The sequence below is a fragment of the Schistocerca gregaria genome, chromosome 7 (assembly GCF_023897955.1).
Source record: "Schistocerca gregaria isolate iqSchGreg1 chromosome 7, iqSchGreg1.2, whole genome shotgun sequence".
Lineage (NCBI taxonomy): Eukaryota > Metazoa > Arthropoda > Insecta > Orthoptera > Acrididae > Schistocerca > Schistocerca gregaria.
This window is the reverse complement of record NC_064926.1, coordinates 143480766-143496641: the sequence shown is the minus strand read 5'-3', so window position 1 is coordinate 143496641 and position 15876 is coordinate 143480766. Positions and strand designations below refer to the sequence as shown.

The window sequence follows — 15876 nt, the reverse complement described above, 5'->3', positions numbered from 1 at the left end:
GGCACTGAGCACTATGGGATGTAACTTCCGAGGTCATCAGTCCCCTAGAATGTAGAACTACTTAAACCTAACTAACGTAAGGAGAGCACACACATCGTTGCCCGAGGCAGGATTAGAACCTGCGACCGTGTACTGTAGCGCCTAGAACCGCTCGGCCACCCTGGCCGGCCCAAAAGCTCGTCTGACCTTTCCCAGGAGGACGTGTCACATTCGGTCGCGCGATCTCAAGCTGCGTGACTGTGGAGGAACTGCGAAACGCAAACACGGTAGGCGGGAGTGTGCGGCCTCAGGCTGGCGGCAAGGCCTCGCCACAGTCAGGCCCACGCTGCCATTGAGGGGGGCTGCCGCCGTGTTGCGACACGCCGGCTGCTCTCAATGTCTCCAGGCCGCCGCCTCGCCTCGCCCTGTCCTCCCCGCCCACGCTCACTGGCCTCTCCGCCCTAGCGTGAGACACACTTCTACCAACGCATGTTCAAAACCTAACTCTAAACACAACTGAACTACAAGGTGCAGAAAGGGCATATTTAACAAAATTTGGAATTTTTATTTGTTTCCATCACCGATGGCTCGAGTATGCACAAAGGCCAAACATATACCCACTGGAATATGATTTCGCTTTCTGTTCATTATTGCGAAAGATGCAGAATCTACATATCTTCCCTGAGCTTGGACCTCTTCCTCCCGAACTCGTCGTCGGGAGGAGGTAATTTTAACTAGACTCCGGATAGGGCACACTCTTTTTAGCCATCAACATCTTTTAAGTGGCGATCCTCCCTAGGTTTGTCCCTATTGCTCTCAACTGTGGACGATGAGACACCTTTTACTTGAATGCCCTTGATCTACTCCGTTACGCGCCCATCTTCAGCTGTCGCCTGATATATCTTCCATTCTGGCAGATGACAGGCGCTCAGTCGACCGCTTTCTCAAGTTTATTGATGTCAGTGAGATGACGTCGGTTATTTGAAGAAGTTTTTGGGGAAAACAACCCCCCCTTCTATAGTGGTTTTCTAAACTTCCCTTCTGTTTTTTAGTTTCCCCACTTTTTGAGTTTCGCTCCCATTGCTGCTGATTTCCAATATTTTTTTTTTTACCTTTCCCTAAGCCACAGACAGGGCGCACATGACCGTAGCAGTTTTGCGCCCTAAAACCACAAAAAAAGCACTGCCGTTCTCTTTCTGCAACGTACGGAATGTTTGTGTTTTGTTGTAGTAGACCTGAATGCATGTACGTAATCTGATTTTCCTTCACTGTGCCCACTATACGTCTGTCGTGAAGGAATTGCTAAGAGAATTCCTGATGGCGTTGGTAGTGTTTTGTTTGACTACATTGAACAAAATAATAAAGAGCAAGATGTGCAGCAATTAATGCTGTTCAGTGAGACATCTGCTGGATAAAACAGAAATCAGAGACTGGTTCGTTTTCTGCTTAATATGGTTCAAATGGCTCTAAACACTATGGGACTTAACATCTGAGGTTATCAGTCCCCTATACTTAGAATTAATTAAACCTAACCAACCTAAGGACATCATACACATCCTTGCCCGAGGCAGGATTCGAACCTGCGACCGTAGCAGCAGCGCGGTTCCGGACTGAAGCGCCTAGAACCGCTCTGCCACAGCGGCCGACTAATATGGTTGATGAGAGTAATTTTATAACTATAATCCACTATATTCTTGTCAAAGACAGTTCTCTCTTCCTTGTGACACGGACTTCGGGCCTGTTAAGCGGCTCATCATCATCTACAGAGGAAGGATACTGTGACATTATGAAAAAGAGCAATGTGTCTGAACGTTTTTCCATCAAAGTGGTGGATTTAGATAACACTCATGTTTTTCTGGAAATGGTGGCCCAGGCATTATAGAGGCTAGACAACAGGAAGATGTATCCTTAATGAAAACAAAATTACTTATCAATTGTCTAAATTGAAGCAGCTTGAATATAAACTAGATGTGACAGGAAAGATTGTTCCTTTTGAGTATACTGATGAACTGGCATTTTCTGTTTAATGCTATAATATCTCTGAGTCTATCGAATAGAAAGCATACACCATTGGTAGTGTTCCAATAACGATGAAAAATGACGGATCTGCAAAAACTTGCACAACATATTCCTGTACGATACATTGAGTTTTATGAGACACTTTTCAAATGGCCCACGACATATACAGAAGAGGAGGACAAGGAATTCTTATGTTTTCTCTAAGGAATCGTGTTAGTTTTGCTCACTTCCTAAATCTATCGTGTGAAATAATATTATAAAAGTTTCTTCTGACAGCTTTTTGTTTATTTCATTGTAATTTTTAAACTTCCTATTATTGTAAAAGTCATACTTCGCAGAAAGAGCATATGTACATTGTATATAATGCGCATTAATCGCGTGATGTCACACGTCACAGTAGTTTTCCCTTCCGTATTGTGGCAAAATATGTTCGCAAAGCTGCAGAATAGTTTCATGTGCAAACATTGCGTTTCAAACTACGTATTAAATTTTTTTGTAGCTACCGAAAATTTTCACTTTTGAATTGTACTATTATCATGTTAACCGTTCTGTGGTTGATTGTGTACACATACATACACCAACCCACACCCACACACACACACCCACACCCACACCCACACCCACACCCACACCCACACCCACACCCACACACACCCACACCCACACACACAATCATACACATGCAATACTCAGTTTTGAGCGTGCAGACGTCTGTGTCCCTTTTCAGTATAGTGCCACAATCTATAGGGAAGCTTTCGGATCTTGGATAAAAAAAATGGCTCTGAGCACTATGGGACTTAACATCTCAGGTCATCAATCACCTAGGACTTAGAACTACTTAAACCTAACCAACCTAACGACATCACACACATCCATGCCTGAGGCAGGATTGGACCCTGCGACCGTAGCGGTCGCGCGGTTCCAGACTGAAGCGCCTAGAACCGCTCGGTCACACCGACCGGTGAACTTAGATAAAAATACTAAGGACCATGGGCTGCGTATACAGAGTTATTTTGGTAAATGGGAACAAACAGCAGGAAGAAATTCCTTTCAAGAAAAGAAGCAAAGAAAGGTCAGCTGGACATATAACCAGAAACGAGGTCCAAGGTTGGTACGTACACTCTCTTGAATGTGGAGTTAAGAGATGCTTGACAGGGTAGGTTTGAATGACTGAAAAGACACATGACACCAGACAAGTTGTGATGTTCTGTGTGTACTAATGTTTTGACTCTACATTCAAGAGGGCAGTGATGTGATGTGTACAAACTATCTAAAATTTTTTTGCTGGTATGTTGTTTGGGGTAGTCCCAGTTTTTCATTTTCGTGACAGAAAATGTTATTTTGTACTAATGTGTAATATTTTTTCCATATTTTCTATTCCGATAAATCCTCTCTACAAGCAAAAATTTCACTCTAAGTATCCCAGGATCATATGTAAACAAGGACCTAGTTAACGTTCGTAGGACACAGGGCACATGTGTGTCACCACACCGATTTTCAAAACTGGTCAACTTAAAATGTTCTTGGTGGTAAAAGTGCATTATTTATTATAATAGGAGTCAGGTTTTGATCTTTTATCTGTCAAATACCTTTAAAACGAATTTTAACCATGAATGTTTGATAATGTCTTGCATACTTTTACTATGATTAGTACTGTCAAACAATAAATAAACGTTCATTGTAATCAAAAATGTGTGTGTGAAATCTTATTGGACTTAACTGCTAAGGTCATCAGTACATAAGCTTACACACTGCTTAACCTAAACTATCCTAAGGACAAACACACACACCCATGCCCGAGGGAGGACTAGAACCTCCGCCGGGACCAGACGTAGAGTCCAAGACTGCAGCGCCTTAGACCGCTTTTTGTTTTTAATCTCATTTTGTTCGTTTTCGTTCGTTCCATCTGCTCGATGCGGACGTCGCAAGACACCCGTTTCAGTTCGTCGTTGATCCATTAACTCAGTTTCTTTTTATTACAGAGGGCAAGCTAATCATCTGACCGAACACGCTGAGTTACCGTGCCGGTAGACCGCTCGGCTAATCCCGCGTGGCCATTGTAATCGTTAAACCTTTACAAATAAGGCAGCTCATAGAAAAAAAGTGAAACTTTCTTAATACGAGACAGTAAACTATTTATTTTACTCCTGAATAATATGAGGTATGAACACACACATTTTACATCTGATTGATTTCAGTCATACTTCACACTATCTATATTTATTTTCGCGACATCACGACCTAACAGTTCGACAGAGCAATGTTCATGATTTAAGCGATAATATTTCGTACACTGTCCTTTTCTCCGCATTTGCAGCCAGGCAAACTCCATTTGTAGAATAGGGCCTCGGCGTCATCGCCATCATCGGTGTCTGAATCACCGCTCTCATCGAGTCGGACATCGGTATCTGAGTCACTAGACTAGAGAAGGAATTTATACTTTCAGAAGATACCACCATTCTATTTTGCAAATAAGGAAAGACAGAACACACATAAAAACTATGAACATTTTTCTCAAGGACCAATTTTGGAAACTGCACAGAGCTGAACCGCCAGAGCTTCCCACGAAGTAGGCCTACGTTTCTCGCGGTTCCAACAGATTTCAGGCCATACACTTCTCACATATGAGTGCAGAGTGTGGCTGCCATAAGAGACAGCTATCCCTCCAGGGTCGTCCGCCGTGTGGCAAGAGTAGCGCCGAAAATGATTGCTGGTGACTGTAGGTGTGTAGTAAAGTTCGGCGCTCAGAAAGGTAGCTCTGCACACACAGTAAGGAATGGACGTCATGAGCAGGCAGATTATATATTCCACAACCAATTTTCACTGCGTAGCGAAGTTTGCGCTGTTATGAAACTTCATGGAAGAGTAAAACTATGTGCCTCCGTGGGACTCGAAGCCAGAGCCTAGGCTTTCTCAGCAAATGCTTTTACCAAGTGAGTTATTCAACAATACGAGGGTACTGAGGATACTACCACGGTACTAGAAGTAGCCACTGAGAATGAAAACTGTAGGGAAGGAGCACTGACCGCAATAGGTAAGACTATCACACAGGCATATGTTTTTAATGTGAAAGGAGGTTTCAATACAGAGAACAATCGGCTACAGAATGCATCATTTTGGAAACGGAAATAGGGTGCATGCCACTTGCTGTTGCTATAGTTATAATGCCAGATAGCAAAGGCAACTTACAGAGAGCAAAATTTAAACTGCAAACAATATACGAGGACTTCCGTCTCTATAGAAGACTAAGTTCGTGGCTGACATTGCAAAAGAAACTATCATAAATACGATCGTCTCAGACAATTCAGCCATAAAGGAAGGTTTACAGTTTTAGTACCAAGTTAGTTGACGTAGGTAACTGGATAGACCTAGACAGTCATAAAATTTAAGACAAATCATCCACTCCATACTGTAGGACTGAATTAGTTCGCACTTGCTGACAGGTAAACAAATGAACAGATTTACAAGTAATGCTGTTGTTGCGTCTTCCCGGGCAATTTGCGTCAGTGATGTCAAAGAACTGCACAGAAGTGCTGACGTTTACTACGCCACGAAAAGGGTATTGAGCACCTGTAACGTCACTTAAAAACTTGAAATGCACTTTCCACCGATATTTCTCATAGTATTTGTACAGTTTTCTTCTACAACTTACAGGTACTTATGAATAACCCCGCATATACACTGACTTGACAAAAGTCATGGGATACCTCCTAATATCTTGTCGCATCTCCTTTTCTCCAGTGTAGTGCAGCAATTCGACGTGGCATGGATCCAACACGTCTTTGGAAGTCCCCTCCAGAAATATTGAGCCATTGCGGCTCTATAGCCGTCCATATTTGCGAAAGTGTAGCCGGTGCAGGATTTTGTGCACGAACTGGCCTCTCGATTATCTCCCATGAATGGATTCATGTCGGACGATCTTGGTGGCCAAATGATTCGCTCGAACTGTCCAGAATGTTCTTCAAACCAACCACAATTATAACCCAGTGACATGGCGCATGGCCATCCATAAAAATTGCGTTGTTATTTGGGTACATGACGTCCATGACTGACAACAAAAGGTTTACAGATAGCCGAACATGATCAGAGGACTCACTCCATTCCATGAAAACACAGTCCACATCATTATGGAGCCACCACCATCTGGCACAGTGCCTTGTTGACAACTTGGGTCCCTGGCTTCGTGGTGTCTGCTTCACAATCGAACCCTACCATCACCTCTTAGAAACTGACATCGAGGCTCATCTGACCAGGCCATGGTTTTCCAGTCATCTATGGTTTAACCGATATGGTAACGAGCCCAGGAGAGGCGCTGCAGACGATGTCGTCCCGTCAGCAAAGATACTCCCGTCACTCATCTACTACCATAGCCAATAACACAAAATTCCGCCGTACTGTCCTAACGGGCTCCTTCGTCGTATGCTCCACACTGATTTCTGCGGCTATTTCAAGCTGTGTTACTTGTCTGTTGGCACTGACAACTCAATCGCCACTGTTCTCGGTCGTTACGTGAAGGCCGTCCACCACAGTGTTCTTCGTGAAGAGAGGTAACGCCTAAGATTTGGTATTCTATGAAACACCCTAACGATTAAAAAAAAAAATATCCTTGCGTCTAGTTACAACTATCATTCCCTTTTCAAGTCTATTAATTCACTTTGTGCGGCCATAATTACGTCGGAAACCTTTTCACATGAATCACCTGTGCACAAATTACAGCTCCAACAATACTTTGACCTTTTGTACCTTCTGTGCGTGATACTACTGCCATCTGTAGATGTGTAGATCGCATGACTTTTGTCACCTCAGTGTCCACAAATAGCTGATGAAATATCTGTACACTTATACACTCCTGGAAATTGAAATAAGAAAACCGTGAATTCATTGTCCCAGGAAGGGGAAACTTTATTGACACATTCCTGGGGTCAGATACATCACATGATCACACTGACAGAACCACAGGCACATAGACACAGGCAACAGAGCATGCACAATGTCGGCACTAGTACAGTGTATATCCACCTTTCGCAGCAATGCAGGCTGCTATTCTCCCATGGAGACGATCGTAGAGATGCTGGATGTAGTCCTGTGGAACGGCTTGCCATGCCATTTCCACCTGGCGCCTCAGTTGGACCAGCGTTCGTGCTGGACGTGCAGACCGCGTGAGACGACGCTTCATCCAGTCCCAAACATGCTCAATGGGGGACAGATCCGGAGATCTTGCTGGCCAGGGTAGTTGACTTACACCTTCTAGAGCACATTGGATGGCACGGGATACATGCGGACGTGCATTGTCCTGTTTGAACAGCAAGTTCCCTTGCCGCTCTAGGAATGGTAGAACGATGGGTTCGATGACGGTTTGGATGTACCGTGCACTATTCAGTGTCCCCTCGACGATCACCAGAGGTGTACGGCCAGTGTAAGAGATCGCTCCCCACACCATGATGCCGGGTGTTGGCCCTGTGTGCCTCGGTCGTATGCAGTCCTGATTGTGGCGCTCACCTGCACGGCGCCAAACAGGCATACGACCATCATTGGCACCAAGGCAGAAGCGACTCTCATCGCTGAAGACGACACGTCTCCATTCGTCCCACCATTCACGCCTGTCGCGACACCACTGGAGGCGGGCTGCACGATGTTGGGGCGTGAGCGGAAGACGGCCTAACGGTGTGTGGGACCGTAGCCCAGCTTCATGGAGACGGTTGCGAATGGTCCTCGCCGATACCCCAGGAGCAACAGTGTCCCTAATTTGCTGGGAAGTGGCGGTGCGGTCCCCTACGGCACTGCGTAGGATCCTACGGTCTTGGCGTGCATCCGTGCGTCGCTGCGGTCCGGTCCCAGGTCGACGGGCACGTGCACCTTTCGCCGACCACTGGCGACAACATCGATGTACTGTGGAGACCTCACGCCCCACGTGTTGAGCAATTCGGCGGTACGTCCACCCGGCCTCCCGCATGCCCACTATACGCCCTCGCTCAACTGCACAAACGGTTCACGTCCACGCTGTCGCGGCATGCTACCAGTGTTAAAGACTGCGATGGAACTCCGTATGCCACGGCCAACTGGCTGACACTGACGGCGGCGGTGCACAAATGCTGCGCAGCTAGCGCCATTCGACGGCCAATACCGCGGTTCCTGGTGTGTCCGCTGTGCCGTGCGTGTGATCATTGCTTGTACAGCCCTCTCGCAGTGTCCGGAGCAAGTATGGTGGGTCTGACACACTGGTGTCAATGTGTTCTTTTTTCCATTTCGAGGAGTGTAGAACACCAGGAGGATTACCAGGAGGGTGAACAACGCGGGACGTAAGATTAAAGCTTTGCAAGGTGATGGCGATCCTGCCACTTATTTGTTAGAGAAAATTGGATGTTAACGAAAAACGACACGACAAGAACCCAACCTTAAGAGAAGAATTTTTTAAATCGGAGGACTTACAATAAGTGATAAGAAAATTTTTAAGTTACCTTGAATAACAAATGAGGAAAAAGGTGGAAATATAAGTCAAGGTTCCTAGTTCGAAACGTGGTTCAGTACACAGTTTTTAATCTCCAGGAGATTTCAGTCTGTTGATGTGTTTCTGTTAATAGTTCTCCCTTTGCTAGTTATTGTTTTCCAGCGTCGAATGTCAAATTATATGATACTAAATGTCTGTGATTGTCCACTCCTTTGTTGTACACTTTTATTAGGTATCGTTTCTGTCGATAAGCCCAACGAAGTTTCAGTCAAAATCTTGAAGCTGTTTCTACCACTTACGAACATTCCCCGTATCCACTCCTTGGAGTTTCTCCAAACCTCCCTTCCCGCTCCATAATCCACTTCGCATTTAGTCAGTATGGTCCCTTTTAATTCACAAACTGTACCGGTTTTTTACGCTATAGATACACATCTTAGTATGGCTACTTGTAAGATTATGTGACTTAATCTTATTTGAACATAATTTCATGTCATTTACTATATATTTACATGTTTTCTTATTTCTGTCTTGTAACTGTCATCACACAGCCTTTATTACATTTTCATATTACTTATTGACCCTTTTGTCCAAGAATTATGCAAATTTTGACGTGATGTGTTGGTCGAATTGGAACAGTAATATTTTTGTTCTTTCTTATCATTCCATACAATCTGTATTATTTACCTCTATATCAGGTATTTGCTTGCTACTTTAAAACAGTCTTATTTAATATTTAAACCTACTTTGGTTAACAAATCTTGTAACTAGAAATGTTTTGTTCACAAGAAATGACAACTACGATTTTTATTATTTACTGTCCAAAGGCATAGTTTTTCAGTGTTTTAAAAATCGGTATCATCCTTGACACGATTATCGTTTCCGAATAAAGTATCAGCATTTTTCTGTTCGAAGACAATGTATAAACCAAAATGATGGCTACAACATATATTTTAGTATATTCAGAATTGTTTGTTTCACGTTTTAACAAGACGCATTCGTCTATTACTGTCATACTGTGTGTCCAGTTGCAGAAGAAAAACCCCATGTCAGTTGGGAACGTTAATAAAATGTTCTAAGTGTAGCTCCACTCTGAAGTCACTCGGTCCTCTAACATTACGTCTCTATAGGCTCGTAGTAACTGCAATAGTTTTTAGCTACTGACTATGTCTGTATTTGAAATGTTTGAGGTTCCCAAAGCCTTAATGCAACTAATTTTAAAGAGTTTAACGAATTCGCTTACCATCTGTTCCTCTTCCCCTTCATTGATGAGGTCCACTTTCTTCTCATTCTTCCCTGGTTTGAAGGATGCATCTGAAACAGAAAAGAAAAAAAAAATAGTCACAAAATTTATAAAATATGATGTAACATTACAAAATAGTAAATGTGTACGATGCATTCAGCACTCAGTTTACAACTCGTTACGAATTCTTTAATTTTGGACAAAGCAACTAAGGCGACAGAAAATAAGTAAGTAAGGGAATTATATTTTCGTTGTGGCATATGAATCTCACCTGTATCATCGAGAAGGATAGAAGCTGAAGGAATAGATTGAAATTTGTGGTATGACTATACCCTGAACACCTGCTTACTAGGCACATGTGCTAACCACCACCCCAGTGTAGCACTGCAGCTCCCTCAGCTGCACGAACAGTTGTAGCCCAATGCCCTCATATGTCTCTAATAAAATGTGTGTCAGATGAATACATTACATACACCTACAGTACAGGTATGATTTTCCCATTACATACAAAGCTGGTGCACTATTACAATGTCAGACAGCTTCGGCAGTACCGATGATTTAAGAAGGTCTGAAGGTCTGACTGAAGTGTATTAGGGATCGGACTGGATGAGGGTAATTCGTGCAACAATGGTACTCACAGTGCTACGTACGTGTTGTGGTTAACACATCTCTTTAGTATGCAGGAGATCTCGGTTCATGTCCTGTCTAAGGAAAAAATTTTAATTCACTGCTTCAGTATCTATCCTTATCTTAAATAAGTAATGTCTGATTTCTTTAAGTGTTTGTGTAATTCAGGAGATTTATTAGAAACATAGATAGTGACATTCCAAAAGTAATGTCAGGTGAAGCTATCTGATGTATGAAGACAGAAAAACGGAAAAGGCTGGTGTTCGAGTAGAAATGATTTAAGTTGGATTAAAATTTATGTAAAACGAACTTGTGAAATTATTTAAAGAATAAATGCGAAAAAGTTGCTTGAATTTGGATCATATTGTAATTATGGAAAGTACAGACCTTACAGCTTCCTATACGAATTGTATAAGATATTCAAAACATTGGGTTTCCAGGGGACGTTTTGATTCAACACGATAACGCCGTTGGTGGGAAGGCTTGCGTGCCTCAGCGGTACAGATAGCCGTACCGTAGGTGCAACCACAATGGAGGGGTATCTGTTGAGAGGCCAGGCAAACGAGTGGTTCCTGAAGAGGGGCAGCAGCCTTTTTAGTAGTTGCACGGGCAACAGACTGGATGATTGACTGATCTGGCCTTGTAACACTAACCAAAACGGCCTTGCTGTGCTGGTACTGCGAACGGTTGAAAGCAAGGGGGAAACTACAGCCGTTATTTTTCCCGAGGGCATGCAGCTTTACTGTATGGTTAATGATGATGGCGTCCTCTTGGGTAAAATATGCCAGAGGTAAAATAGTCCCCCATTCGGATCTCCGGGCGGGGACTACTCAAGAGGATGTCGTTATCAGGAGAAAGAAAACTAGCGTTCTACGGATCGGAGCGTGGAATGTCAGATCCCTTAATGGGGCAGGTAGATCAGAAAATTTAAAAGGGAAATGGACAGGTTAAAGGTAGATATAGTGGGAATTAGCGAAGTTCGGTGGCAGGAGGAACACGACTTTTGGTCAGGTGAATACAGGGTTATAAACACGAAACCAAATAGGGGTAATGCAGGAGTAGGTTTAATAATGAATAAAAAAAAATAGGAGTGCGGGTAAGCGACTACCAACATCATAGTGAGCGCATTATTGTGGCCAAGATAGACACGAAGCCCACGCCTACTAGAGTAGTACAAGTTTATATGCCAACTAGCTCTGCAGATGACGAAGAAATTGAAGAAATGTATGACGATGTAAGGTGTCAGGCAAATCCAACACCTTACATGAAAACCCTGACATGATAAGCAAATCCAGTAGTATGTCACATAGCTCCGAATAAATTGTGACATTAAATTAACCAAAGTAATACGAGTAACGAGGGAGCAAATGAAATACCACAGACTAACACAAGAATGCCTAAATGCATGTCGTACCTTCCCACCGTGAGGCAGACGCAGTTCCGAGGGGAGAAACGAGGACAGAAGCCGAGAGCAGAACCGTGTTAAGCTAGATAAGGGAGGGGCTGGGCACCCACGCCGCGAGTCTACCTGTAAAACTATACAACCCGCACGTTTTAGCGTGAGGCTTTTTCGCGTCTCAGGTATGTCAAGGACAACCCCCAGCCCATGTTAAAAGCTAGAGCCCTCCAGAAGAGCAGTATAGATCTTACGATAACGCTAAAAGGACCACACTAGCTGCAGGTTTTAGCGTGAGACTTTTTAGCGTCTCTGTTACGTTGCAAACTTTAAAAAACATTGCCCCACCACGAAAAGTATAACGTTTCTCATTGGATAGAAAGAATTTTTGTAGGCGGAGCTTAAGGTTAACATTGAGACTCTGATTGGTCAGATTAAAACACAGCCAAATAGTTTTTTTAAACTAACTTCGGAAAATTGTAGTAAGGAGAAGTTAAGAGAGAGTTAGTTCCGAGACGGCGGGCTGGATGGCTGCTGCGCCGGCCGCTGCCGCCCTGACGCTGCTTAGACACCGACAAGGTAATGAACGCACGCGATGCCGCATTTTTGAGCGCATAAGGCTTCACTCAGAACTGCAGAAGTCTCATCTGTTACACCCCTTTTTTTGCGTAATACTAATCGTTAATTAAAACTCATGGTGTTCACATTTGCCACTTGAAGAACAGATCTGAAACGCGATGATTTTTCTTTTATATAGTTATTGAGAAGCTACATCAGCCACTGTAATTTACGACAAGTTAGATAAGTTATTAAAGATAATTGAGAGTCACTGTAGACCATTTTGATAGTTTTCTCTTTTGTGAAACTTAAATTAAACCTAGATTATAGATGTGATATGGCATAGGTCATCCTTCGATCGCTTGTAGAACTTGGAAATCCATTTAGGGAATATTCGTTCACATTTTTGTTGAACGCTGTTGGTTTTTACCATCCTGTATTAAAACATTTCCTTTTATCAATAGTGCAATTTATAAACGATGTTTTGTGATTAGAATAAATTTCCAATGGTAAACGTAACTGCTTTTTCGACGTTATTTTACCAGCTAACTAAAAATAGGAAAGCCTTGAACACTTTCCACTATATTTAGTTAGAATTAAGATTCTTTTACAGGGAGTGCAGTGGAGCTGACGCTGAGATCATTTAGTATTTGGTTATATCATCGCTAGCCTCACTGAACTCTTCTGAATTCTACATGTCATGTGTGGTCTGGCGTCTCCTTACCAGCAACAGGTCCCAGGTTCAAACTAGTTAATTCCCTAAACAACATGCTCAGAGCGTCGTTGCGCGAAAGTGGTAAGGAGACACGATATAGAACAATCAGACACCACCATGAATGTTTAGAACGAAATAAAATAAATTATTCAGATAGTGAAGGGTGATGAAAATTTAATAGTCATGGGTGACTGGAATTCGGTAGCAGGAAAAGGCAGAGAAGGAAACGTAGTAGATGAATATGGATTGGGGAAAAGAAATGAAAGAGGAAGCAGCCTGGTAGAATTTTGCACAGAGCACAACTTAATCATAGCTAACACTTGGTTCAAGAATCATAAAAGAAGGCTGTATACATGGAAGGAGCCTGGAGATACTGAGAGGTTTCAGATAGATTATATAATGGTAAGACAGATTTAGGAACCAGGTTTCAAATTGTAAGACATTTCCAGGGGCAGATGTGGACTCTGACCACAATCTATTGGTTATGACCTGTAGATTAAAACTGAAGAAACTGCAAAAAGGAGGGAATTTAAGGAGATGGGACCTGGATAAACTGACTAAACCAGAGGTTGTACAGAGTTTCAGGGAGAGCGTAAGGGAACAAACGGCAGGATTGGGGGAAAGAAATACAGTAGAAGAAGATTGGGTAACTTTGAGGGATCAAGTAGTGAAGGCAGCACAGGATGAAGGAGGTAAAAAGACGAGGGCTAGTAGAAATCCTTGGGAAACAGAAGAAATATTGAATTTAATTGATGAAAGAGAAAATATAAAAATTCAGTAAATGAAGCAGGCAAAAAGGAATACAGACGTCTCAAAAATGAGATCGACAGCAAGTGCAAAACGGCTAAGCAGGGATGGCTAGAGGACAAATGTAAGGATGTAGAGGCTTATCTCACTAGGGGTAAGATAGATACTGCCTACAGGAAAATTAAAGAGACCCCACTTGTATGAACATCAAGAGCTCAGATGGAAACCCATTTCTAAGCAAAGAAGGGTAAGCAGAAAGGTGGAAGGAGTATATAGAGGGTTTATACAAGGGCGATGTACTTGAGAACAGTATTATGGAAAGGGAAGAGGATGTAGATGAAGATGAAATGGGAGATATGATACTGCGTGAAGAGTTTGACAGAGCACTGAAAGACCTAAGTCGAAACAAGGCCCCGGGAGTAGACAACATTCCATTAGAACTACTGACGGCCTTGGGAGAGCCAGTCCTGACAAACCTCTACCATCTGGTGAGCAAGATGTATGAGACAGGCGAAATACCGTCAGGTTTCAAGAAGAATATAATAATTCCAATCCCAAAGAAAGCAGGTGTTGAGAAATATTAAAATTACCGAACTATCAGATTAATATGTCACGGCTGCAAAATACTAACGCGAATTCCTTACAGACGAATGGAAAAACTAGTAGAAGCCGACCTAGGGGAAGATCAGTTTGGATTGCGTAGAAATGTTGGAACACGTGGGGGAATACTGACCCTACGACTTATCTTAGAAGCTAGATTAAGGAAAGGGAAACCTACGTTTCTAGCATTTGTAGACTTAGAGAAAGCTTTTGACAATGTTGACTGGATTACTCTCTTTCGAATTCTGAAGGTGGCAGGAGTAAAATACAGGGAGCGAAAGGCTATTTACAAATTGTACAGAAACCAGATGGCAATTATAAGAGTCGAGGGACATGAAAGGGAAGCAGTAGTTGCGAAGGTAGTGAGACAGGGTTGTAGCCTCTCCCCGATGTTATTCAATCTGTATATTGAACAAGCAGTAAAGGAAACAAAAGAAAAATTCGGAGTAGGTATTAAAATCCATGGAGAAGAAATAAATACTTTGAGGTTCGCCGATGACATTGTAATTCTGTCAGAGACAGCAAAGGACTTGGAAGAGCAGTTGAGGATATAAGATAAACATCAACAAAAGCAAAACGAGGATAATGTAATGTAGTCTAATTATGTCGGTGATGCTGAGGGAATTAGATTAGGAAATGATACACTTAAAGTAGTAAAGGAGTTCTGCTATTTGGGGAGCAAAATAACTGATATTTGTCGAAGAACAACAACGATAACGCTCTGCCTCACACTAGTTTGAGGACCTCTGAACAAATCACTAAACAGAGACGGACGGTGTTTTCCAATCCACATTGCATCTCTGGCCTAGCCCCTTCCAATTTGTACTTATTTGGGCCATTAAAGAGTGCTATTGGTGGAAGAGATGTTGAGGACAACACGGAGGTGGTCTGCGTTCTTTGATGCCAAATTTGTCATTGCACCGAATAAATAATTTTCGAAGAAAAAACATTTGATGCATTACTTTCTGGGCGACCATCATAGTCTTATTACAATATGTTTTCAGACGTGCTTTAAAATTTGCTGTATTACGTTACTCAAGCCTTATAACCAACATAGAGATACGTGTACATGGTCATTTTTTTCCACCGTGTACAAGTCTAGGGATTGCTCGATGAGAGGATGCTAAATAAAAAAGGTCTAATGAATTTACGTCCGGAAAGGCACAATTTCCACGGAGGCCATTTATACAATCATACTTTGATACATAGGCTGCGGTCTAATACTCGCTACACCATGCAGCCCCAGTTACAGTAAGCATTCTGTCCTCCTAGATGGTGGTACTATTCCTCATACGTCATGCACTAGCGCCCTCTTCTGGCATAGTCATTGGTAATGTTCTGTCCGATTCACTTCTCTGGCTGACTCACTGTGTAGTGGATGTGATACAGCGTTGTACACGATGGTTCCGGATTCGAACAGAGAGCTTGCCGACGTGGTGTTTACTTGCGAAAAGGCAAATGGCAACGGGCGGCTGGCAGCAAGATTGTATCAGGAGACCTATCCCCGCCGACAACAACCACAGAATTCAAGTTTTGCAACAGTGTTT

General features: G+C 42.8%; 1 protein-coding gene across 2 annotated transcripts in view; it reads right to left on the bottom strand.

Annotated features, from left to right (window-relative positions):
* LOC126281537 (polyamine-transporting ATPase 13A3-like) overlaps positions 1-15876 on the bottom strand; it is a 383790-nt gene that overhangs the window by 223163 nt on the left and 144751 nt on the right. For both annotated transcript variants that reach the window (XM_049980588.1, XM_049980590.1), the window contains exon 2: positions 9687-9757. In XM_049980588.1, the coding sequence (XP_049836545.1) occupies positions 9687-9757 (71 nt within the window). The remainder of the gene's footprint in view (positions 1-9686; positions 9758-15876) is intronic.